A 26,553-nucleotide genomic window follows, 5' to 3' on the forward strand; every position below is an offset into this window, starting at 1 on the left:
GTTGTTGTGCGTTTTCTCGGTATAAAAGTTGCTCACAGGATCCATCACGGGGGCCTGTGTGAATCGATGTATTTGATGAGGGGGTGGAGATTGGCAGGAAGGGAGAAGTATGATTGGTAGAGAACTGGGGAAAGAAGTTTCGACGAATAGCTTTCGCCCAGTGAGCTAAGCAACCTGGATGGGAACACTGATACCTCGTTCAACGAGTGAGGAAGCGAGAACACCTGCTACGTCGCTTTTACTCGCACGTAGCGAGCTTGTCTCCATGTGTAATGTGCACGTATGAGTGAGTTATCGATTACCCCTACGTTTGCTTGGGGCTAAGTCTCACTCTTCGCGTTCTCCTCGCTCCTCTTTTAATGAAAATAAGGGTGGAAGAGTGGTGGACCTTGCGTCGCTGTTATCGCTCCTCTCGAGAGACTCGCCCCCGTTATAATCTCGACGACCTTTTCAGCCTGATGCGATTCGAAAGGCCAACTTGCCCTCTCCTTTATAACAATTACGAGGCTGCTCTGTTATTCTAGATTTTTTTTTTCATTTCTTGTAACGCAGCTTGATTCGTAATAACGAATTTGACCAAAAGATATCGCAAATTTTTCGGGAGAAACTTTTATGCTCTTAAAACTATTCGGGCAGTTTTGCGATCCTTCCGTAGAATTCTGTGACTCGTATTTTCGTATCAATTGACATTGGCATGCAGCAATTAAGGAATACTTTTTCCATAAGATTTTCCTGAGGTTCGTCAAGTTTTTTGCCAGGGTTTCACTCCATCTCGTCTTTCCATCGAGGTTAAAGACCTCAGCTTATCGACATATCGGTTGCTGGTATTATGAAAAATGGGAGGTCTTCGTTGCCGACTGGGTTCGCGAGCACAACGATCGAGTCTGATAATACGAGCTTCGTTTCCTCCTCTGGGACTCCAAATTACCATTTCGCGTGTTTCCGAATCAATGACCCTTTTCGCAAGTGAAATCGATCGTTGTAGTATCCAGAGGTATATTGTGGAAAATAAAATAAAAAACGAGTTTCTAATGCCAACTGACTGAATTCCCTAATTTGTTATAAAGAAATTTATACTCGCTTTTTATTTATTTTCAAAGGATCGTGATAAGGGAGCTGCCAGAATTCATCTGAATGAAACTATAGAAGAACTAAAGAAATTTAATGCCCGACGGAAATTAAAAGATGCGGTTAAAGCGGCCGTTTCCTCATCCAAATGGCACTTACCTTATTCGGAAGCGAACGGAGACAGCTTTTCTGACGTTGGCGACGATGAGGTCACAACCACAGGTGGATATTTCATTCAACGATATCCATATTTCTGTAGCAAAGCTATTTCAGTCGAAAAAAAGTTAACGTCCGAGTAACCTTTATGTTGTTGCAATCTCCTTTTGTCTTTTTCTGTTCCTGTCAACATTTTTAACGGCTCAAATCCTTCTTTATGCTTAAACAGTCAAGAACAGTAAAAACAGAGTATGATTGAGGAGCAAGCATTAAAAGGCTTTTATTCAGAGTTTTCTTTGTGGATTTGTGCATGGCTTTAATAAAAGCGTTACATTCACTGTCAATTATCTTGGGATTTTGCAATGTTTCGACAGGCTTCGCGAAATCCCAGGTCGTTTTAGTGACCAAGAAACACTGCAGAGGTTCAATCCATGACATTTTATGTCTGCATTAAAATAATAATTTTTCTTCCTTTTCTAGGTGCAATTGCTGAAATATTGGATTCCCTTGACGACATTGAAATCCTGCACGAAAGTGGCAGACTGACACGCGGCGAAATACTTTCGGCGGTGGATGATTATCGACTGCGAGCAATTTTGGAGGTGAGCATCGAAAAGAGACGAATCTAATGGATTTGGGGGAGGTTCGTTAATGGCTGCAGCGAAAGTGTCATTAGAGAAAAAAAGGTTGACGTCTTCGGAATTCGTGGGTTGATTGAGCGTGTGAAAATCTCTCCACGTGCTTGGAATTTCTGTGCAACTTTATTTGGGTAGAAAACTCATTACTATCGCGTTAAAGATTAATTTTCAAAAGTTTTAGCCTCTAAATGGGGTCGAGTTGGGAGAGCTAGAAGCGAGTTTTCTTCCATTAAGCAATTTGTATACCGTTTCCAACTTCAGAGATACCTAAACTTCTTGAAACTTTTGAAGACAAGTTCCATTGGAAACTTTCGTTCGCTATGAGATCGAGGGCGAGAGCACATATCAGTGCGGGTGAATTAAAGGACGCTAACTTGCAGCAGATTTTTTCGAATTGCCTGAAGCACCAGGAAATTCAAGTGTCCTAAGAACATGAGTCGATCGAAGAACGTAATCTAACAACGTTAATTGCATAAGCCCAAACTTAGTAAAAAAAATGAACTAATCAGAGAAATCGTAAGTTTGACATTCCACAATCTTCTTCCAAGCGAATAAAGCTTCTAACGATTCTACGAATTCACAATCGACCCAAACACGTTCCCGATTCCAGTAATCGATGAGAAAAAATTCAAATCTCGTTCTGTAAAAAAAAATCGATTTTTCGTCAGCCAGAAGTGTGAGGATAATTATTGCTGGTTCCCAACAACAAAACGAGTTGATGAGTCACCCACGATGGGTAATGTAGAGAACCTGGTGACGCTTCACGTAAGGGTGGTGAAGCTTAACCACCGGTCGAATCGTAAGGGATGCGCACAGTTGTCGAGGCTTTTCGGACGGTCAATTACTTTCGGAGCTTGCGTATACGCGAGCCAAGTCGAATGTTCATATCGAGCGAGCAGGAATATTCCTTGTTACGGATAGAAGTTCGCACCGGTAGATTCTCATGAGAATTCTCCTTTATCCCTTCTTTTTTGCTCCACCGAAGACCGAAATTGTAACCTATTGACCTGGTGAATTGTTGGGGCGAAGAGTTGCGTTCGGTTTTGACTAGGGGCGCCACAAGTTGTTCCTGCTTTTTCGGCAGGCGCTGTCATCGTTCCTGGATGCGAAGGGGGTCGACTAATCGGCGCCGACGCACTTTCGCCATTTCTTCAATATGGCGGCGACTGGTTACCGACTCTGCGTAAAGCCTGATAAACAACAATGCCCGCGTAACGTAACATAACACATTACGACGAAAAAGAACATTTGGATCGGCGCCAAGGAGAAAAACTTATTCAATTCGAATGAGATTCGGTTCGTTGACGGTTGGTGATGCGAAATACGAAGAGAAAGCGAGCAAAATGCGACGAGACAATCGCAGCGAACACTCGGTCTAATTCGTTTTATCCGTTAATAACGTATCATCAGCTCCTCACGAATCTTCTTTTACCGCCGGTTTCAAATTGTGTTTTCAACACCAGTGGCGCCACCCTTGTGTGGCCCACAAAATGCAGGTCTGTCAACTCATGTTCTTCGGCGAGGCCGAATTAGCCTACGATCTTCTTGAGATCGCGGGTTTTTTGGTGAGTGCGATCCAAATTTCGTTTTTTAAATCCCCATTTTTTTTTTCTCAGACTGTATCGAATCAAGAATTTTCATCCCGTTTTCCGCGAATCACTGATCCTGTATTTTGGACACGTAGCCGGGTAGAAAATTCTGCCGAGTCAGTGGTGAAGAAAAACAGTGGGAACTTTTATCGACCTTTTAAAAATTCGTGGATGAAATTGGATATTTTCCAAATCGTGGAAAAGCTTTTCAGCAATTGGGTAGAGACAATGAGACCTTTGCCAAAGAACTTTCACGAGTTTTTGTAGAAAATAGACGGGGTGCCACGCCGCCGAATCGAATTTAAATCACTCGAGCTCGCCTTCGTTAAATTCTCAATTTTTGATATTCAATTTACGCGCCATTTGTATTCCAGACGGGTCCAAATGTTCTCATAAAAATGCAGTGAGAGTGCGTCGATCTCGTTTAAATTAATAAAACTCCGTCAAAATTCACTAGCTCGTAATAATTAAGGGTTATTACGAAATCGTATCCTCGTTGTTTTCCGCAGAGAGAGGAGCTCGTCTCTCGTTACTCTCTTGTCACGTATTTAATTATACAATTTCACTTATATTTACAGCTTTACGACCGTATCTCCAGTAGAGTGCCAACGCCAACACGTGCTCCTCAAACCGACGCTGTTCAACGAGCCCGCGAAGTCGAGGATGTCTTGCGAGAGATCGAGCTATCAACCTACAGAAATGTCGACCGCGCTGATCTTCGTGAGCTTCAGGAGCTACTCAGCCAGCCACACTTTAAGGTCAGTCAATTGTTACTTTCGATATCTTTTAATCAAATTTCTGCTTTTGAGATCCAACGAAATCGTCGAATTTCGATGACTTACTTCGATTACAAATTACTTGCAACGGAATTCACTCGATCCTCGCGAAGAATTCGTCCCTTCCGTCGTACGCTTTTCACTGCCATCAAAATTTGCATAAACGAAAAAATCTTTTGAAACCGACCGAAACTCAATGAAATTTTATTCCATTCCGTTTGGTCCGATACCGAGAGTTATCTCACATTGTCTTCGCACCTTACTGCTTCTCGCTTACCTTTGCTGTTAGAGCCGGGTAATTGGTTCGTTCGTCAGGGGAATATTTGTCAGCGATCCGTTCCCTCGGAGGTCTGACGTTGAGCCAGTGACCCATTTTCACTAATAATGGAGCGTTCGTGCATCAAAATGAGACCCGGGGGGTGATCGTTCAAACTTTAGCGAGCGAGAAGTCTTCGTTATACGTCGATGTGTATATTCGCGCGGAGGCTGATATTTAATAGCGGGTATCAAATTTACGGATACCGTGGGTGCTGTATAAACATTGAAAATATATGCAGAAATTTTCTCCAATTTGGATCGACGAAAAAGTGTGATTGTCAATATTGTGTCGCTCGGTCGTTGCTGATCGATCCAGAATAAACTGCGATTCGAAAGCTTTACATTGAGCTCGTGACAAAGAGATCCCAAAGGTCACGCGTTAATGAGTTTTCCATTGAAAACGTTCACACGCAGTCGGAAAATCGTGCATTCCTCCTTCGCGGGCTTGTTTTTTTTTTTTTTTTTTTTTTTCGATTGGCGAAGCTCCTTTTCAGTAAAACCTGCTATTCGTATGATTTATGGACGCTCACTAATCCAGCATAATTACGAGAGAAAAATATGTGGGTTCGAGCGCACTACTTTCTTCTTTCGATCCAATTTATGACTGGCTGCGTAACGAGGTTTTTTTGGCCCGGGGTAGTGTTTTCGAGAAACCGTTTGTTTCGGGTGGTGGAGCGATAATGAAGAAGAAAAGTTGGACAGAGAGCTTTGCTGGAATTTTATTTGAAGTTGGTCCGTTGAGCATCGTGTCTTCTTTCGCTGGAAAGTTAGCAATTATTATGAATACGGAATATTGAAAACAAAAGCGTCAACGTTAATTACATAGCTGCGCTGCATCGCGCGGGCATGAAAACCCTCGAATAAACTTGGATCGACAAAGAATTTTTGGTCACAATGGGCACGGCCCATAGTCGGAAGAGCGAAAGAGGAAAAAGCCTGGCAAGATATCGCGACTACGTTTTTTTACGAAACGAAGAGAGAACGAATGTACGAAGAAAAACAGAGCCAACGGACTTTTTATTCTCGCCTGTTGGCCCCTTTATTTTTCGTAATCTAATTAACTTCGATGCGCACCAGAGATAAGGTAAAGCAAGCTAGAAAATTGCACTTGTTGCACTCCATATTGCAGCTTGTGTAGCATTTGAGAAAGTTTTTTGTTCTCCCTACAGTACTACTCTCCGTGTAAGCGTGTGTGTGTGTTTAAGCTGTTGTGGCATTATCCGCCGATGCGGTTACCCGGCTCGAGTCCCATGCGACCTCTTCCCTTGTACGAGAATAACGAAAAGAGTCCCTACTGTTTTCCATTCTCTCAGAGGAAACACGGCGAAACCCGCCTGCATGCTTCTCGAGTTCACATTTTTGTTTTATCATGAGAAATAATATGAAATCATCGGGACATTTTTTCATATTTCGTAAGCATATGCACTTCACGAGCACAAATGAATGGCATTTCTGAACAGATAGATTGAAAGGTCATTCGCTTTGCTGTCAAAATGAAGAATCGAGTCACCGATTTACTGATGTAAAGAGAGTAGTTTATAGTCGAATTTTATGGCGTAATTATCGGTAATAAAAATACCATAAAAACGGTATAAAATTGCGATGTAACGCACGAAAATGTACAAATCAAAAACTCTTATCGCAGAGACCGCTATTAATTGGGCATCTAATTCGTCTATTGTTTGTTTACTACCGAGTGAGATTAGATCGCCCATTTCACAGTGCAAAGGTACACACACGCGGGCAGCCACATCCGCATGAATAAACGAGAGCTCACATATGTGCGAAGCAGACTTGTGTATCACGGATTCGTCACTGGATTTTCCGTACAGCGAGTGATTTATTAGTTGCGCTTTAATAGTGAATTGCTTCGGTTGGTTGGGACGACAATTTTGGGCTGGAAATCGAGCTATTTCGCAAAGAACGGAAGGAAGGGAATAAAAAAATAGAAATAAATATTTAATTTTCACGACAGAGAATGGTGGCTCGGGGACGAGGCTATCACACTCAATCTTTTGTTCAGTCGCATTCCTGAACGCTTGTTTCGGTCCACGTACACGTGTAAAAGCTGTTGACAAATGTTTGGTCTGCGTTCGATTTCCAACTCGATCGAGCATTCTTATTTGCTCATTCCAACATGTAATCTGCGAGCGTTGTCCAGTGAGTAATTGCACCGATTGTGTGCTCAAATTCACGGGTGCGTTTCGATGGCACAAATGAAAAATGGAGAGCACATGGAAAATGGTGCGTCGCGCACATCCTTCTCGAATCATCGCAGCAAACAAAAAGTTAAAACACACGAGGGAAAATCATCGTCGCTGTCAATGCGGATTTCTAACGGTGCGCCAACGAAACTAAAATTAATCCCAAGAATATTCATCCCCGATGTAATATCCACGCGAAGAATCGTTTAAATTTGCTGTACTCGAATCGGAAGTAGGAAAATACGAAGGAGAATTGAGGACGCGTCAAGGGCTGTTTCGTGGATTAAGCACTCAATCGATATTCGCATTAGTTGCTTGGTGGATATCGCGCGTACTCGCTGCCTGCCAGCATTCACCAAACGTACATCATCGACAACGAGCACCAGCAGCAACCAGACACTGCGCTGTACTACCAGTCCAACGAGCTAGATGCGATGCCTCACTGCATGGCCTTGCATCGGTTGGCTTGAGCGTACGTGTCTCTCGTTAATTACATCTCCCACCGCAGTCTCCGCGTACAGGCACGTTTTGATTATATCAATTCAGGATTGCGTTCTACCTTCGCCGCGATATAAATTCCAAGTGCATCCGCCACCTTTCCTGAAATTTCTCTCACCGCGTCCCTGCCCCGAAACTTAAACCAGAGAGATTCGCGCATGGTTTTAGAAATATCGATGTTCTCGCGGTTGACGAACGATGAAGGAATTCGTTAGGTAGACGAGTCTCCGTCATGAATTCCACTCGCGCGTGTCAAGACTCGGGGCATTCGTAATCGAGAATTTTTCCAAGAAATTATGAATAAACTCTCATTAGATTGACGCTCCCAGTGCCCCGACTCCGTTAACTTCGTTCCACATCTCTCTAATGCTATCTCGCCGTCCTGAAGCAGGTTTTCTTATCTGGCTGCTCCCGGTTTTCCAGCTCATTAAACTTGACCGGATACAGGCTAGCTGTGCTCGAACTGGTAAGCAATCTTCGCACTCCGTGGAGCGTTTGACATTCATATTTCATTGTTAAAACGAGAAAGAATGTCCCAGCGAAAAGATAATTCATGGAGAATGCGGGGAAACGGGAACCGTAAATTAAAAATGCAAATGGGGGTGTACGTTGAATACCGGCGAATCCGAATCCGATAAGACTCCGCGCGCTCGACTCCGCGAGTCTTGTACTCCCTGCTTGCATTAGTATTGAAACCGAGGCGGGAGCTAAAAGCACTGTAGCTGTAGCTGCTAATGGTGTCTGACGCGAACAGGTCGTATCTACTCGACAGTCGTGCAGAGAGGACAGTCGATCCTCGCAGTGCATGTACAGAAACACACACGCCGAGTCGTCTTCTCTGCGCGAGGTCCTGCGGTTCCAATGCTTCGGTTGAGCTTGAAACACGGAGTAGAAACTAGTGGTGCCACGCAAATAGACTTTGCAGTAGAGACGACAGTGGATCCTACAGCTCCGAGGATATCTTCGTGTTCGCGGCTGAGTGATTTTCGCTCGAGCCGTGCGATACGTTTGTTTCGTAATTAGTGCGAGAATAATTCAAAAGAAGAGACCCTCGCATCGGCTTCTACGTCATAACACGAATGTGCTTCTCATTCGGATCAGCTACGCTTGCCGAAGCAACAAAAAAGTGTCAAACCCCTGAGCGAGCTTTTCGCTAAACAAAAAGCGCCTGGCGATAACATTTTGTCCTGTGCAGATTCCTTCCGCGGGAATTCAATGGCTTTTTTGTCGGTGATCGCATCTCCGACGGTCTATCGCTTTGTTATCGGCCTGAAGCTTCCTGCTGTCGGTGAATAATGTAGCGATGTTGAAGGCTGATTTTCAGTGGTGCAAATAACATTTGTGAGATTCACTTTATTCAATATAGACCAATATAGATGTCATTTTCTTTATTCACATCCGTCACTGATAATTCATTCACTCATGGACCGAACGCTCGTCAAATGTACAATAAAGAAAACTTGGTTTTTTTTATACGGTGAAGTCTCTCGGTGGCTCTTGCCCGGAGGCTGTGGAGGAGGACGATCGGCAATGAAATGGAGAAAAGATCGGATCTCGTACGGTATGACTGAGACTCCTTGGTAATGATTATTGACGACCCGCCTCGATGACGTTCCCGAGCGAAGGGACGGGAACGTCATCGGGCGCACGAATCGCGGTGCTATGCGACAAAGATAGCGGCGAACTTTTGATCGTAGCAAAGGACGAGCTCACTGGAAGGTTAGTCAATTCGAATATATGCGAAAGGGTCATTCGCAGATTCGCAGGTTGAATCTCACGTCGATCAACGGAATTAGAATCTTCCTAAAAACCGGCTACAACAATAAAATCCAGATTGGAAGGATTTTGGCTCATTTCCAGAACTGAGAAAAAACGACTAATGGACTTTGTACCTGAGCAAGGATAGCGGTCGCGGCCCGATTTTTCAATAAAGTCGGAGGCTTTTGCGTTTGAAGAGAAAGGTATTAGCGCAGGCTTACGGATAGCGAGGCAGTTTCTCTTACGAACTTGTAAGCCCGAGCAAACGGGCCTGCAAAACCTCTGACGTTTCACAAATCCACATACAGTCCGAAAAGTTGCGACGAGCTCGTGGTTTTTGTATTTTGAAATTGTAATGGAAGGAACATTATGCACGAAAACGTCGAAGAAGTGAGGAGGAAAGATTTTTCACGGAGTAGCTCACCCCCGTGGGGGATCCGTGGGGTGGATGCTCTCGCGAGGTTGCTTTGCCTCGCGAGGCTGTTGTGGGTGGTTTTGCTCTGTGTCTTTCACGCACACTGAATACTCTCGACTGAGAGTGCGAGAGTCGTCGGGTCTCTTCCGTGGTTGGGCTGCTCTCGCTGGTGGCGGGTGGGTGGTGCGGAAGGGAAGCGAGTCACGTTGAGGGTGGTCCCGGGGAAAGAGGTTGGCGGATCTGCCAACGGGTAGGGGACGAAAAGGGTGCGGTGGGGTTTGAAGCACAGCGGCGCGGCGGGGGTGGTGGAAGGGGATGCCGCGGGCGCCAGGGTATGCTGGCTAGTATGCCGCAGAACGTAGATCGCGAGCGACGCAGCCCGCGACAGAGACTCGTGTCAGCTCGTTTTATTCGTCGTTAACTTTCCAAGCGTTGCCGTTTCTTTTTTTCTCTCCTTTTAGTTATTCTCTCTCATCGAATTTCCGCGTCGCTACGAGCTCGCTAAAGTCTCGCAGTTTTTCGAGTCGCCTCGATTCGTGTCCTCCGATGGGGTGGCGGGAAGAGCCTACACCGGCTGATGTATATCCACCGATCCCCCTCTTCCCCTTGCGCGCATCACGTGTCGCCATTGCCGGCATCATCGCGTGAGATTCGCGCGCAACTTCCTTCAGGATAAATAAAAACAAGCTAACTCAATCAGATGCTCGTTGAGACTTAAGACCTTTCGATGAGTCAACGGATATTCAGCAACGCATCGTTTAACGCTGCTTAGCTATTTAAAAAACGCTCGCATCAATCGTTTACGGTCAATGATAAATCATCTGAGCTGAATACCTACTTCGCTTCGTTCGAAGCCTACTTCCGCAAATCATCTCGTGTTAACACAAGTGTGACTTTTTTTTATTTACCACGAAAGTTCAACGGTTTTACTGTGTTTGTGGATTTCTTCAGTGCACTCATTATTTCGTCTCATTATGATGGGTGTGTCAATACTAACGATAAGAGCATCGCTGCAATGCTTACCACGAGACTGAGAAAGATTTGTTAAACGAATCTGAACGTCGAAAGAATCTCGACGCTATCAAGCTCCAGGATCTCTGCCTTTAAACAATATCAACGAGACCTGACCTTACCTCTCGTGAAAAAGGCGTTTCAACAGGATCTATAGAAATCACTCCCACACCCCCGAGTATCCTCAGCCTAATGCCACCATATTCGACCATCACCTTAACCCCGATCGCTCGTGACGGCTAACCGCTGGCCACGTTGATGGATTAACCGTCCAATCGCATTGATTCTTTGAGGATAAACGAAGATCCAGCTTTTGAGGTTGGAACGTCTGCGACAGACGCGCGTGCAAATCGAGTCCACAAACCGAGCTAATGTATTTTTTTTCACTCATTCATTCCAATTCAAAATTCTCAATTAATGGTGTCCTTGATGGAAGATGGAATGAGGGGAACAAAAAAAATGATTTTCCTCTCCGTCACACCGTGGAATTGCGACACGGTGGAGTTGACTCTTCAATGTCGATCCATCGATTCGGTACGTGATGAACTCGTCGCGAGGACCGCGCAACAGCTTTGGTTCGCCTTCTGCCCAGCTCACTTTTTGCAGCGAAATCCAACTCTATATCCTCCCTCCTCTCTGCTGACTCCTTCTCTCTGTTTCGTTGAATCTAACGCATATCAGCCGTCGACCAGGATCCCCACTGGCTTTTGCTTCGTGAACCTGTCCAGTGCGCCTGTGCGTTTCCATCACATGCACGTCGTCACTACGCTGTACACACTCGTACACCGTCGTAGGTGGCCCTCTCGGTCGTTGGCCTCGTACGCGGCTAGTGCGTTCAAGAACTAAATGCAGACTTTTTGTCTTCGCATGTGCTAAACGTTCCTCTGTGTAGCATGAGCAATAATTCTTCGTATGCACTTATTCCGAACTGAGTCATCACGAAGTATTGTTGACTTCTCTCTCTCGCCCCCCCCCCCCCCCCCCTCCCTCGCTCGCCAATATTTCGCAAACTCAGATTTTCGTTTATGCTTCCTCCTATGTGCCGTGAAACATAAACTTTTATTGTTAATTATCAAGTTTCTTTTGCCCATTGTTAGTCCAGTGAATTCGGTGCTGAATACGACCTGGTCGTGCTAACGATGCGATTTGACGAGCCTCGTTAAAGCACCGTTCGTTCAGTGCTAGTCGTTACACTCGCCCGACTTTTAGTTCCCTGCACAATTGGTGATGAATAAATACTAGTGATAATTATTCGAGGGGCTTATTATTTGAGTGAAAAATATTTTGTACCTGTGATTTTTGTACTCGGAATTTTATTATCCATTTTTCAAAAGTGACAACTGTGCTCACATGGGGGCTTTGAGAAACAAATCGATTCGAATGTTGTTTTATAATTCATTGACGAACAAAGTCCTGAGGACACTCGGATTGAAATGATTCGGACAGTTTTATTTGTATTGTTGAAAGAAACTTGTTGAAAATAAATATTTGAATTTATATATCCATCACGAGTGTGGCGTTTACTCAATAAAATAATTCAAAGTCGAGTATCATTCGAGCACTTGAGTTAGATGGCCAAATAAAAGAGCAGGATGGAATAAAAAACACATATTTACATTGTTATCAGGGCTCTTGTGAACTCTATGCATTTTCCCATCGTTACCGCTCCGGTTGATGTGAAAATTGTAAAAAAAAACGGCCCAGAAGAGCGGGAGAAATAAAAAAAACGTATCAGCGGTACACGTGACGCAGTTAGCAGTTAGTTTATTCCGCCCCTTCTCGTTTTGTGCCGTCGGGAGACGATTTTTCCACGGAGCGAATGCGCCAACCGGTAACCGGTCTGCGACGCTTCGTCGGTTCGATTTTTTATCCTTTTTCTTTTTGTCAAACTCCATTACTTTTCCAGGCCACGTTTTTACACTCGCTGTCGCAGATTTAAAAAAATCTTTCTCCTTTTTTCGCACGAATCTCGTCCAATCGCATAACGAAATTATCTCTCAGGCGTCTCTCAACGAGAATGTAACCGTCGAGCTCTCCCCCGACGATCGAAATGGCGACGAATCCTCACTCGCGCGCGATGGCTGGCTTGCATGCTGATAACTTTCGTTCCGGATACCTCCGACGTCCTTTCGTAGCAGACTTCCATCTTTCACGCTCCGAGAACGAAAACCAATAATTTCACGTTTCCTGATGAAAAGTTTCCTTCAATATGGCGACGTTCATGGATATTTATAGTGTACACCGTATCTCCGTGGACCTTACGTTATTCAACGAGAATCTTCATTTTCCCTGTAGCAGATATACACACTCGAGGAACAATGTCGAAATCGTCCTCGACAATTTCACATTTTCGGCCATTCAAATAAATGCCTTTACGAATTCCAAGTAGCCGAAACAAGATCAGCTTCCGTTCAAGATATTTTTCTCCGGAAATAACATTTCTGATCGCAATGGAGATGAAAATTTTCGAAATATTAGCAAAACACTTCGAACGCCGGCCCCTGAACTATCTGAATTTACGCCAACGCTATTTAGTGGGAAAATGAAGAAAACTAAAATCTCAATGTAACTAAAATAGCAGAGAAAAGTGAAGTTGGGTAGACCCAACCGTTTTGGGCAGCGCTATCTATTAATAACTTCAGGACTGAAGCATGTTAATATAACATTAAAGTAGAACTACCATCGGGTACGCATTTCCGGGATGGAATACGTTCTACGTATTAATTCAGAACGAGATCAAACATCAAACTTGAAAAAAACTTTTGTTCTGATCTTGACCTTAATACTGACCTCCACCTCTACCGCAATCTTCACTTTAACCTCCATTTTGAATATTTGATGAGTAAAAGAAGATTAACCGAATAACTTTGACCGCGAAGAACGCGTGTCCAATAGGAACAAATGTAGGGGAGAGCGGGGCAAAACGGGATACCCGGAAAATTCGGGAATTTTTATTGACTTTTTTCTCAATTTTTATATTTGTCCGAATATGAACAAAAAATATATTTTTTCTTAAACATCATGTTTTTTTTAAATTTCCACCACTGTCTACGACGGTCATTTCAGATATGGGGAACCTGGGGCAAAGTGGATGCCATGAGCAATTAAGCTAGATGTTTTGTCGGTTTACATATGTGCTGTCAACTACTGCGGTGTTCAAAAATTGATTTTTCACAGTAATTTTTCATATTCTGTCAAAAAAATTATGGGGCAAAGGGGACTTCCCCTCGAAAAAATGCTCTACTGAAGATTCTGACGAGATGTCTCGAATTTACGTTGAAATCGAATGAAATGTGAATAAAAAAAAATACTTTGCCTCGAGTGGTCATTTCGCCCCAACTCCCCTATTTTGGCGGACCATTGTCTGTGGTCACACCTGTTCATAAATTATGTGCCCACTGCGCACAACTTTAACACCGAATCCATGATTCGATGAATGAAGAATACAAACTTTTATAAAATAAAAACGGACCCAAACCCAAGGTGCGTTGAATGCAAATTATAGTAAAAAAAAAATTCACGAACTTTTGAGAGAAATTGCCCCGGTAAATTTTTTTTTTTTTTTTGAAAATCGAAAAGAATTTCATTACATTTCTTGGTTTTTGGGAGTAAAAAATAGACGGAGCTTTTCAAACTCCTGAAAAGTTCAGTATTTCCTTAGGTATCTCGTTTTGCCCCGCTCTCCTCTACTCGCTTCTTGCTATTCCCAAAAAATGGCGTTATAATGAAAGTTCCCAATGTAACGAATTTTATAAAATTTTACGATATTTCTGAACCGAGTGGCCTAAGAGACTACCAACACAAAACCTTCTGACAGAAAAGACATCGCTTGTATGGAAAAACTCATTTCATCTTCATTTACTTTACTCTTTGCTGCCTCAGAGAAGACAAACTCAAATGTACAATTTCGTCCTTTTTGAAAACTGGAGTCCAGCCCTGTCTTTTGATTTCGCCACTGGAATTTCAATATGACGCTTTTTTTTTGAGTCAAACTCATTCCGACGATGCATAAATTATTGGAGGTTAAACGGATTAAAGTCCCGCGATGATCAGCCTCAAGTCACAGGGCGTAGCGCACGAGAATTAGTGATCGCAATATCCCCGGTAACCACGCTCAGTGGGAAGCTCACCAAACCCACGGACTGCGGCTCACCCACTCAATTCGGCGCATCAACTTTAATAATTAATATAATGAAAGAGAAAAAATTTCTTAGAAAACTCCGTTGGACTTTTAGATCCGAGATATTCGGTCCTGAAATTGATCACGCTCTATTGATCAGGATGCTGGAGCATCCTGGATATTTGCAGTTATTTCTGTATGGAAATTCATACATACACAAATACAGGCGACTCTTCTGCACGGCGGTATATAATCGATACGCTAACGAGACTCGATTGGCTCTCATAACTACGAGTACATACACTCATAAAGCGAATTTTCAGTGAAAACTACAGTCACAACACAGCTCGAATCGATATTCTCCACTCGTTTGACACGTATCGATAATTGTACGATTCTGAGGGCTGACTCGTTTAATTGTAAATTGATAGTTGGGATGAAATTTTGCGGGTAATACAATTGGCAAATTCGCCCTTCACCCGCACTCGAACAATCGAGGCGAATCGGCTTGCAGAATTTTAATCTCCTCGGATAATTAATTTCGGCTGAATTTTTTGAATTTATTTGACAATATTGGATTTATCCTCGCGCGATTTCGACTTCTTCCTTATTCAAGAGTTATTCGAAATTCCGGACGATAAATATTTCCGACCGGGTTTCATGTTCACCCACATTTCATGATACGCTCTAATTAATTTCGTTGCCTGTTCGGCTCATCGACTATTTTTCAACCCCGAAAAACACCGTTGCTGGTCGATATTGAAATTTTTTACGCGCTTCTTCCTCAAAGCGAAATTTATATCGCCAACGGATATTAAATTCTGGAGAAGAGATTATAGCTTACGAATGTGTAGAAACGCAGCAACCGAGACCCCCAAAATAATGATAAACTTCTGATGCAAGGGATAGCTCCACGCTTTCGATATACACACAAAAATCTTCTGCGAGATTCAATTTCCAGTTACGCGGATATACCTGGAAATTGAACTTTTCATAGAAATATTATTTCTGTAATCATCCATTATACTGCACTAAGAAAAAATAGGAATTGGAACAACGAAATGTGGCATTAAGGGGTGCCAATGAAATATATGATCATCGCAAGGTCAAATATCATTAGAAGGAAAAAAAGAGTTTTAAATAAAACCGAAGTTTGATCTAAAACTTGCAGTTAAATGGAGAAAACTCTTCCATAACATCAATTTTTATTGAATCAATCATTTTTTTTCCCAGCGTGACAATATTTCTGACACTTCGTTTCTTCTGCCAATTATAATTTTCAAACCTCTCCATTTCTGTTGAAATCTTTCAATGGATGGAACTTTCATCATGAGAATGTCCAACGTCCATGTGATTTGGCTCAAATTTTTCAATTGACTTCTCAGAGATTTTTTCACGAGAATTTTTTTCCGACGTTCTGTTCCGAGGGTAAAATAAAAAAAGCTGAAAATTGTCTGTGACAACGAGGTTTGCGATATGCCAACGATAATATATATCAATCCGCTTGAATCGTTGAGGAAAAATCCGTAAAGTTCGAGCTCGAGATAAATTTTTACCGGAAGATTTGAAACTCGAATTCAGAAACTCGCTGGAGTCTCAGGTTTCGAGTGTACATGAATAAACGTCTTAAAAGTCTGCAGAGATTCACACATCTGTTGCGATGATTATGATCGCAATTATATTTCCACATACCCGACCCGAAAATGGGGATTTCCACAATGTCTGAAACGAGAAATCCACGTCGGTCGTGCTTTATATATACGTACATAAAGGGGTGTGGTTTGTAAGCACATAGGAGTTCCAAGCTGGTACCATCAGGCATTTGTATAGCCATGAAATAACGGAAACTCGACTGAGTGAAAAAACGTATAATATCCTTACAGACTCTCGTTTTCCATTCCCCGTGCGGGGGCGTATGCTGCAACTTTCCTTACCGCAGCTGGTGTTTACCACAAGATCCTTCGTATACATCTATACAAATTCCTGTATATTTTACGTATATTTTATGACGAGGCAATTTGCACTCTCCCTATTCGCTACACGTGAGCTTAACGTCTTTTACCACGAGCCCGCAAGACCAGTGGCTCACAAGCCTTGTGAATACATCACAGGAATGATGAACCCCAAAATTTCATTCATTTATGATTTCGTGCACATCTTACTGCAGCTGCGGTCCTCCATCGTAATGTTTCGTTCCGTAAAAAACTGGAGGATTCGTTGAACGAACTGAACGCTGAAATAATCATTGCGCAATCGAGGCGTGAGATCATTGTCTTCGGAACTTCACGATCAGCGAGCAGGAATTCCGTGTTGCATTAAAAACTCGCTTGAAATTCGACGACCACTGGTAACTCGACTTGACGCAACGAAACCGTGATGACGTTACTGGACATTCGCGAGCCGTTCGAACGTCTCGAATATGTCATATTTTATATATTTTCATTTTTTTAAATAAAAAATTGTGATTTATCGTTAATTGGCTTGATATTTTGAGAAAAAATAATGAATTTCGTTGGCTGGTTTCGTACAGAATTTTCGACACCAGGTCAATGTGACGGATTTTTAATTGTGGCACTGAGCAGCTGTCATTTTATAAAGACCGATGAGAGCGGTCAACTTCCCCGTGTTTGGCTTGTTGTGTTTTTTTTCTACGCGTTTCCAACGCGCAGAACATTTGATGGGCGACTCGAGTCTGAATTTGAAGGACTCGTTTCCAGCGTGAACGATACATCGATCGTGGCCGTGGGTTTTCGTTTAATCGGTAGCTTTTCAATGGAAAAAGTGTTAGGTCCAAAAGAAAAGTGATTCTCAATCACTGGCTTGTAAACGTGATACAGGATCGAAGCTTTATTCGGTGTGAAAATCATCAAGGCATTGAGAAGCGTTTCTACGAGATATTCGACTGCTGCTGACCTCTTCGGCTAAACTATATTTTGTATCGGGGTCAGATAAAGGCAGAGAGTTTGGCACTAAGCGAGAGAGCTGTCGGCCTTGCACCAGCAATGTTTCCTGGTACTTTCGTCACGTATTTTCAAAACACGTACACAACTTTGAGTGCGGTACACTTGGGTCAGATGCACGTACATCTACTCCTTATCCCCTCAACAGAACGTGATTCATACATCATCATCATCATCATCATCATCGTTGTCTTCATAAAACTGCGCGAGTTGCACCACATGTTACTGGATGCTTAATGCTCTCGTTTACTTTCGCACGTTTTTCGCCTTTTTCCAGTGAGACTATTTTTGCGGTAGTATGTGGATTATAAAAATATTAGGACGTACTTGAGCTGCGTACACGGTTTTACTTGCACTCGGCCTTTTCCATGGCCAATTAATTTTTAAGTGCGAATATAACCGTTGCTGCATTTTACAATATCATTATTGAGATGATGAAAAATTTGTATGCGGTAATATTTTTTCTGCGGTACAAAGCTGTAGCCACAGAAGCGACGATAAAAAATTCACATTTTCTTCTCATTATTTATTTTGTCCTCAAAACCCCTTTGTGAAAGCAGATTCATCAAGAATAAGAGTTTTCGTATAAGATAGATGTTAAAAGTGAAAAAGAAATGGAGTATAGTTATACACGTGTCTTTGAACTCTCGCCCTTCGTTTCACTCGCATCGTTTATACTCGAAATTTGGGCACGTTAGTAAAACATTCCTCGGAGCTTTGAGCTTGAGGAACTAACTTGATTTCCACACGCTTTATGGTCAGTTGCCAGTGAAAACCTGCTCCAAAATCGACCCCGATAGCTCTTGCTGAAGAATCAGCAAGTTGTAAAGAAAAGTCAGAGAATCGGAGTGAAAATTACTTTAACGTAACAATTACATATGCTTTACAAAAGTAAGTTTGACTGGCGGGAAATTCCACAGCATACGCTGTAAATGTGAAAGTTATTGTTACGTCGCACTTCCACGAAAGGGCGACATCACGAACAAGGATGCCAAGTTAAGCTGTGTCTCTTCCCATTCTCTTCATCGATCATATGGTTAAAGTTCGGCTGCTTATGCGAAGCTTTTCGATAAGACTTGTCTCAGCATTTTAGAACGTATGGAGATCAGACAGAGAGAGGGAGAGAGAGTTAAGAATCAGAGAAGGGGAGAGACTGACAGAAAGACAGTGGAAGAGAGAGAGGCAAGGAGAGAAAGACAAAACCATGGCACATGTACCAACATGACTAAGCTCTTCGACAAGCTGCAAGAGAAGGTACTACACGAGCTTTTCCTCGCTCCACCACTTTGCAATATAGTCGCCAACTACTTAGGATAACAGATGATTTCAAAGTCCAAAAGATCCAAAGGTTCTTCCAAGAGGAACTCGTACAGTTTGCATTTTGCAGGAAAGCTTGTAGAGCCACAATAACTACGAGGTCAAAAGTCTAGACGGTCTGAAATAGTAATGACGTTCGAGTATTTGACCAGGACGAGTATCTCTGTGGATGAATATAAGATCAGGGACATTCCTTTATTAGGGTTCGTGGCTCGTAAATATTTCACACCAGAAAAGTGCTGTTTGAAGAGTTTCAGATTTCCAGTATTTTCAATCACTGTCATTCTGTATTTTGTTCCAAGTATATGCAGATAAGTGCAGTCACGAATTCTTCGAATAGCAGTGCAACTGAGCTGGGCCATGCAGAATTGCCCTCGTCAGGAGACGCGGTGTGATTTACTTCGAGATACTCTTATGGTAATTCATTCATTCGATGCTCGAGTTAAACTGAATTAAAAGTATTCTCACATTTAGTTGTAAGGGTGGTTGACGGTTTCATTAAGTATCACCCACACCGGACTCCATTTCCATACGAAAGTCATAAAATGTGGTGCACTTATCCCGGTGTACTTCCATTGTTGAACGTACTTGCATAATCCGAAGGAGGATTCGTGGCCTCGTGGCGAGGTCCACTGTGGACGAGGGACGAAAAAAAATCAATTTCGCATGAATATTTGTAAAAGACTCGGAATACAAAGGGGCGGAGAATATTTCTGTTGAATATTTTTTTCTTCCATTCTTTATAATTTGGGCAGCATTCTTTTCGCCATGGGCGTGTATTTTCATTCGTCGCATTCTTACTTTACGCTCCATGAGCATCAAGAATGTATAGCGCACTGGAACACTCCGCAAATTTGCATTTATTTCGGCTGACCTTTCCCCCCGAAAGAACCAAGAACATCAGAGATATTTTTGGAGCTAGTCGGATGTTCTGAGACTCTGTTTTTTACACTGCACTTCCCGGTTGTGAAGACTTTGGTCATGCCAGCCGGATCAAATAAACCTGTCAGTATTACTTTCAAGGTAAACATACATCTCGCTCACGGTCACTGCTAATGCTGGATCGAAGTACCGCAATGCGCGTGTCTCAAAGAGCACGCTTGGGTCTAACTCTCTCGAGCTGCTCTATTTTATTTGACATTCCAAAAAAACCACTTTTCCGATCCGATTTTTTCGTTTGCACCAAATTGCAAAAAACAGACACGACCAGCAATGATTCTAGTTATTCTACTTTCTCGCATGCTCCACTTCTTTTTGCTCGAATTATATTTCTGTGTTTTCGTATATGAATTCTTTACAAATGCCACTTTGGCAAATAACAAGATCAAGTTTCTGTGAATTCAGCTGAAATGAAGATTATCTTGTAGATTATCACTCTGATGTATTGAGATTATCGAGTTAACTCTCGGGGAGACTCGCACTACAATGGAGTTCTTTCAACTTTCTTTTCAATTGCTTGGCATTGAGCCACCACCTCGTTCCTGACGCCAGACAAGGGGACTATTGAAACGAAAAAATTAGTACGTCAGTTACGAAAGCGCTTGGGGGATTCTTAGGTCGATGTCGTGAGATTATAAAATGTTATTAACAATCGTTGTCGTCGATTGTTTCAGAAGATAGGCCCGAACGCAGTCCCGATTCTAGAACAATTGATCTTCTGTCTTGGAATATCTCTATATTCTTCCAATTCTCTAATTCTTCATTGTTTACGCGAAATAAACGACCGAAACTGCCACGCACAATCAAGCAGTTGATTCACAAAATCTCAATATTAAAAAGGCACACACAGAATGATTATAAGAAAGCAGAGTTTCTGGGCTCCTAGCGCTCAAATAGGAAGCTTCCTTTAGGTCCACATTGATTGAATTTCGTACAGCTGCTGGATTCGTCGGGGCGAAGGAAACGATTTAGAAGGGGAGCGAAAGCTCGGAGGGGTATTTGAAGTTCTAGTACGCGAGCGCGGGCCAGGCTATGCTGGCATGGATGCTTGGTATCTGCTGTGTTTCTAGATGCTGTATAAGTTCTGAGGGAGATCGAGTAGCAGGAGGGTCGTGGGTTACTCGGCATTGAGGTTCGAGGGTGGTGAATCGGAAGGCATAGTTACCAATGTTGCCCAAACCAACATTCTCCCTTAGCTCTCGTATCGAAGACATTGCTGTATAGCCCGAGGGCCCAGCATTAGCTGGCACGATCAAACACCGCCACCAGCAGTTGGCGTCTTCTACCCAGTTCCGGTATACCTACGCCCTTTTCCAGAGGGTGGCCTCTTCCTACTCCAGCGCTGCGCTCTATCTTCCCCATCTCGTCTGAGTTTCTTCCTTCGTCGTTGCTTCTTCTTCCGGTCTCTTCATAGGCACTTTCTTCGCTTCACCCCCTCTTTTTTCTTTCTATCGCTCGCTCTCTCGCCGCGCATCTTATCCTGAATCTTTCATCTGTTTCATTTCATAGCATCCCTGTGACGCTGCTGCTACCCTTGAAATTTGTCGCAAATTTAAGCTCTGACCTCGTATAATCTTCCTCCAGAGCTCAGCATCACCAGCGGAAAGAGAGAAAACGACTGAGAAATGTTTTCTGAAATGCAACGTGAGCATAGCCGGTTTAAGTGCACTACTATATCCTTTTATCGGATGAGTGAATATTCCTTGCACGCTCTGTTGCCTACGAATGCAATCTTCTTTTTTTCCCCTGTACGTATACCACAGAGAGGAGAGAGAGAGAGAGAGAGAGAGAGAGAGAGAGAGAGAGAGAGAGAGAGAGAGAGAGAGAGAGAGAGAGAGCAAGAATCGTGAAAAGCATACGATAACTCTCGCTCTAACAAGAACTTACGGGCGCCACTTACCTCAATGTCAAGCTCCGTGATTGTTTTTTCTCCATTGAGCAACTTAGTCTGCGGAGGCCTCTCCTTAACTTAAGAAAAATGAGCGTTCGAGAAAAGCCTGGTAAACACAAATTGATGAGATATTGATGCCACCCATATGTCAAGTGATTCAATTCGACGAATAAAAATCTACTAAAAAGATTTAAAATACTCCGTTGGGGAGGAACCATTCGTCCAAATTGAATTGATGCTCGGGATTTCTGATGATTGAGTCCCCCAGCAGTATCAAGCGTGAAGGACGGAAAAATAATCAGATTAAGTGTGCACTGAGGAACGCCGAAAAAGGAATGAGAGGAGAGCCTGTAATATACAACTCTCAACTTAGTTTAAATTAATTCCTAGCATCTTGCCCCTGATATATCCCAACGAAGCTTTCATTCCGCGTAAAATTCAATCCTCTATCCAGTAACTATACGTAATAACACTTAAACGTTTTTAGTAGAAAAATAGAAAAGTTGAAGGTGGAACACTAATATGTATATCAAGATGTACGACAAGGTTGTAGCATCACTAGCCCCAGGCTCCAAGTCCTCGTCCAAGAAGTTGTTACCTTAGCATCCACTATTACGACGCTCGTATAACTCTATCCTCTGGAGCCCCTGAAATGGGAAGCTGTTGGGAAGGCTATGGCATTAAGGCACTTACAAAGGCTTCATTGAAGAGTTCCTTCAATATGCTGCCTTGCACACGACATACGTCGTGAGCTTTCCTCCTTCTGCTAATACGACATTGCTGCTGACTCAATTACCTCGTATCGAAAGGATTTCATACGAAGCTTTGTTCCACATTGCTGCTTCAACTTCATCGCTTATACACCGTTTGACGAATTCAATGGGAGGTCTGCAAGACCGTTTGGAATTCCGGGTGCTGCAATTATGTTTCCTTTTCGTCATTCATCGTCAACGAGATATCAACTGAGTTCAGTACTGTTTGCACGACTTCGCCGCTCTCAGGAAGTAGAATAAAAAGGGGTTTTCGTGACTGTCTAGTGTTTGGCCAATCGCACAGGGCCACGAAGATGGCTAAAGTGCTTTCGCAAATTCCCGATTCGACGATCCCTTGCTGTTTGCTCACGACTTTCTGACCACCCGGTACATGACACTCAAGAAACAGATGGGATAATGTATATGTATATATTCATGTGCTAGACGCGGTTGCGTTATCGTAGATCGGGCCATTAGGCAATCCCATACATCATCCGTACAATTTGATAGACTTTAGGTACTATCAAAACTTGTTCCAGGACGAGCCAAAGTTATGTGTCAACGAGCAGACGTTGAAGTTGAAGAAACTACAAGAAATTCGAAGCGACATGAGCACGAGTGTATGGCTCATGGACAGAGTAGAGCGAGAGAAATCGTTTTCGATTATTCAGAGCTTCTATGCTTCGATCGCCCTGGTTCTTTCTGAAGGAAATGGCAGGGATCCTATGAACCAGAACAGAGAGAGAGAGAGAGAGAGAGAGAGAGAGAGAGAGGAGTTTTGGTAATTATTTATGCACAGGTCTTTGTCACCGGCGTGCTTCGTTCATGGAATGGAACAATGGAAATGAATCTCGTTGATGCGGGATCGCAATCGGAATTTCATGCTCCCGTATAAAAGTTTGCCAAACTGTTCAGCCTCTCGATCGCATTTACTCTGCGATAGCGTAAACAGCGAAGAGTACTCTCTCTCTCTCTCCAAGATGGAGAGAGAGAAAAAAAATAAAAGCTTGAATCACGTCTTCACAAGAGGGGCCAATAGTTGCCACGCTTGCGAAGGTATTCGAGTCGAGCTTTTGTATTTTTCCTCAAGCTCGAGTTATCTCTTACATCTTAATGGCACATTCCGTACGTGAGCTAGTCTACTTGTGTCCTAACACGTATCCCACTTACATTAAAAGAGCTTTTAACATAGTACTCCACCTTGGACGATTAAATTTAAATGCAAATCGTTGCCTCAAGAGCCAACGATCTATTACCTTCGCTTCTATTTTCAACTTTGATAAAAAAAAACAACGATTTTGAATTCAGCAGAAAATCATGCCATTGAACACTTTTCGAGGCAGCTTGCAATTCCAATTATTTTGTCCAAAAAGTACGAGTTCCAAAAGCTCGAACGCCTGCTTAAGGGGGGTCCTGCTTTAGAAAGTCAAAAGAATGGACTGTTTTCGGGAATGTTTTTAGGATAGAATAATTCAGCATAGCGAACTTTTAGGAATAGTTTCAAGGATATATAAAAAGTACAAAAACGTTTTTTTAATGTGAGACATACTAATTTGTACATGGTTTATGCGCCAGGTCTGATCGTCGAAGCTTTTCAGCTGCGCACAATGTGGAGATCGTAATTATTGTCTGCGACAAAAATTGCAAAACTCTATATTTACGCACGTTGAAGTGATAATCTTCTTCTTTAGAAACGTTTTTATTTTTCAAACTCGCTAAAAATATAGAACTTCGCAATTTTATCAGGTTTTTATAGATTCAACGGAAAGAAAATGTATGAAGCAGACAATAATTACGATTTCCTCATTGTACACCGCTGAGAAATTTCGACAATCAGACTTTGAGCATAAACCATGTACAAGTTAGTATTTCTCACATTAAAACAATATTTTTGCACTCGTGAAATATCCTCGAGAATCTACTGAAAAGTTCGCTATGGTGAGTTATTCAAAAAAATTCCCGAAAACAATCGATTTTTTTAACTTTCCAAAGAGCAGGACCCCCCTCAATCTGCTTCATTTGGACTTGCCAAGTTTTGCACACCAAAGATTATTCGTCTGTGCTTTATTACAAAGGTTATTTTCTCATTTATTCGGCTATAGTTTTTCACATCGATATGTATAAATAGGAAAGCAATGTCTCAAACCAATTAGTGAAACTACTCGCGGAGGTTCTTAATCAAGAAGAATGGCAATTGCTTAGGATGAAAAATGGCCAAGCGGGAATTCGTAATGGTCTAACCGACGTGTGCATTTCTCATTGGTACCGAGCTCATTCGTGTTTCAAAACGCTGTTGAGGAGCCGTGCGATAGAGCTTTATAAGCGGAGAAAGCACATTTCAAGCATTCACTCGAACGATCGAATTCGAATTGGGTTCTGCTTGATTTTTTCTACCTGATTTCTATCGACCCTACCATCTTTCAACGTTTGCTTTCGATTTACTCCTTCTTTCAACCACCTTTTTACCCTTTTCTTCCCGCATTCCAACGAACCTTCGCAAATTGTGAATTTTAAGGTAACTCCTGTACTGCATGCTAGTCAATTGAGTGCTAAATTTTCAAAACGCTTTTAGACCAAGTTCAACGTACCGATTAAACTCATTGTTAGTAGATATGTATTCAAGCATATTTTATTAACGTGAAAAAATATTAAAAATGATAGTTTTGCAAAACTATCAACTGGTAGATGCAAATTTCCACGATGACACATTTTCACAGGTATTTTTCAAAGAATCATCTGTATTTTTTAACCGATTTTATTGCACCAAGTTTCATTTTGTTCCTCAACCGATCCTCTGCGAATTCACCGCGTAGATTTTCCTTTAAACTCATTCCTTCAGAAATTATGAATGAAGGAGTTTTTTCACTTAATGAACAATTAGCTGCAACAGTGAAACGATCAAGTTAAAAAAAACACAACTACATGGTGGATTCATAGAGGACCAGTTGACGAACAAAATAAGACTTGTTGCAATAAAATCGATGAAAAAACGCAGACAATTCTTTGAAAAATACCAGTGAAAATGTGTCAGCGTGGAAATTTGCATTTATCGGTTGATGGTTTTGCAAAACTAGCGTTTTTAATATCTTTACATGTTAATAAGATATGCTGTAATACAAATCCACTAACAATCCATTTAATCGGTACGTTTAAACTTGGTCTAAAAGCGTTTTGAAAATTTAGCACTTATTTGACTAGCATGCAGTACAGGAGTTACTTTAAGCCTCTTTTCCCGCTTATGCCCTGTTTCAGGTTACTTCAATAGTTCACTATTCTAGCCTCAATATATTCTACGCCCGTTCTTCGTTTTGTTTTATTCACGAATGGACTTATGAACTGGGGAGAAAGCTTGCTTACTGCTTAATGCAAGATAGCTCAATCCCTAACTTGGTGTATTTGATTGTGGATTTCGCAGCTGGCTGCTAGAGGAGCAACTTCAAAGATCCTTAACACAAATTTTCCTGAATGATTTTTATTTCATTGGCCATGGACCATCTTTTATGAGACGAAAACTTCGATCAGTGAGAAAATTTCAATCAAATTTAGAAGCACCTTTTTTTGGGCGATGAAAAACTGATGTGCCATCCGCGGTCGATCGATTACTGTTAATCCAATTGTTTTCGATCGACGTAGCAACACAAAAATATTTTTATTCAGTCGTCGCGTAATTTTCCATATCACTTTGAGATCAAAGGTCATATTTGTTTTGCTTTGAACTCCTCTGAAGTCCACGAATATTCATCAATGTGTACTGATATCTGGGTCAAGTAGGAATCAATATAATGTGCTTTAAACACTTCGGGTGCTGGTCAAAGATATGCTAGTACGAAAGAGCTATTTCCACTTGAAAAAGCGTCCTCTGAATGTTCAAATATGGATCTAAAAATGTCACACTTCGTTTCCTCCTTTATTTCAGGTAACAAGGGTTCTTTGAAAAAAAGTCTTTCACGAAAAGAGTGTTAAGAAGATTTTATTAAATTTCACGGTTCAGTAAAGTAATAAATTCATTTTCGTCAACGGAATTACGGCTTTAAATCTAAAATCCTTATCACACGGCATGTTTCCTGACTCGAGCATCTAGTTGAAGCAACATAAAGTCGACAAAATAATAAATAATCCCTTTACAAGTTTCATTTGTTGACC

At 42.2% G+C, this 26,553-nt stretch overlaps 1 protein-coding gene across 8 annotated transcripts in view; it reads left to right on the forward strand.

The window, feature by feature from the left end:
• Positions 1-26,553, forward strand: part of CASK (peripheral plasma membrane protein CASK) — a 192,720-nt gene that overhangs the window by 45,461 nt on the left and 120,706 nt on the right. For all 8 annotated transcript variants that reach the window (XM_043433426.1, XM_043433430.1, XM_043433428.1 and 5 more), the window contains 3 exons: positions 1,101-1,290; positions 1,705-1,826; positions 4,030-4,209. In XM_043433426.1, the coding sequence (XP_043289361.1) occupies positions 1,101-1,290; positions 1,705-1,826; positions 4,030-4,209 (492 nt within the window). The remainder of the gene's footprint in view (positions 1-1,100; positions 1,291-1,704; positions 1,827-4,029; positions 4,210-26,553) is intronic.

Source organism: Venturia canescens, chromosome 1 (genome assembly GCF_019457755.1).
Source record: "Venturia canescens isolate UGA chromosome 1, ASM1945775v1, whole genome shotgun sequence".
NCBI lineage: Eukaryota > Metazoa > Arthropoda > Insecta > Hymenoptera > Ichneumonidae > Venturia > Venturia canescens.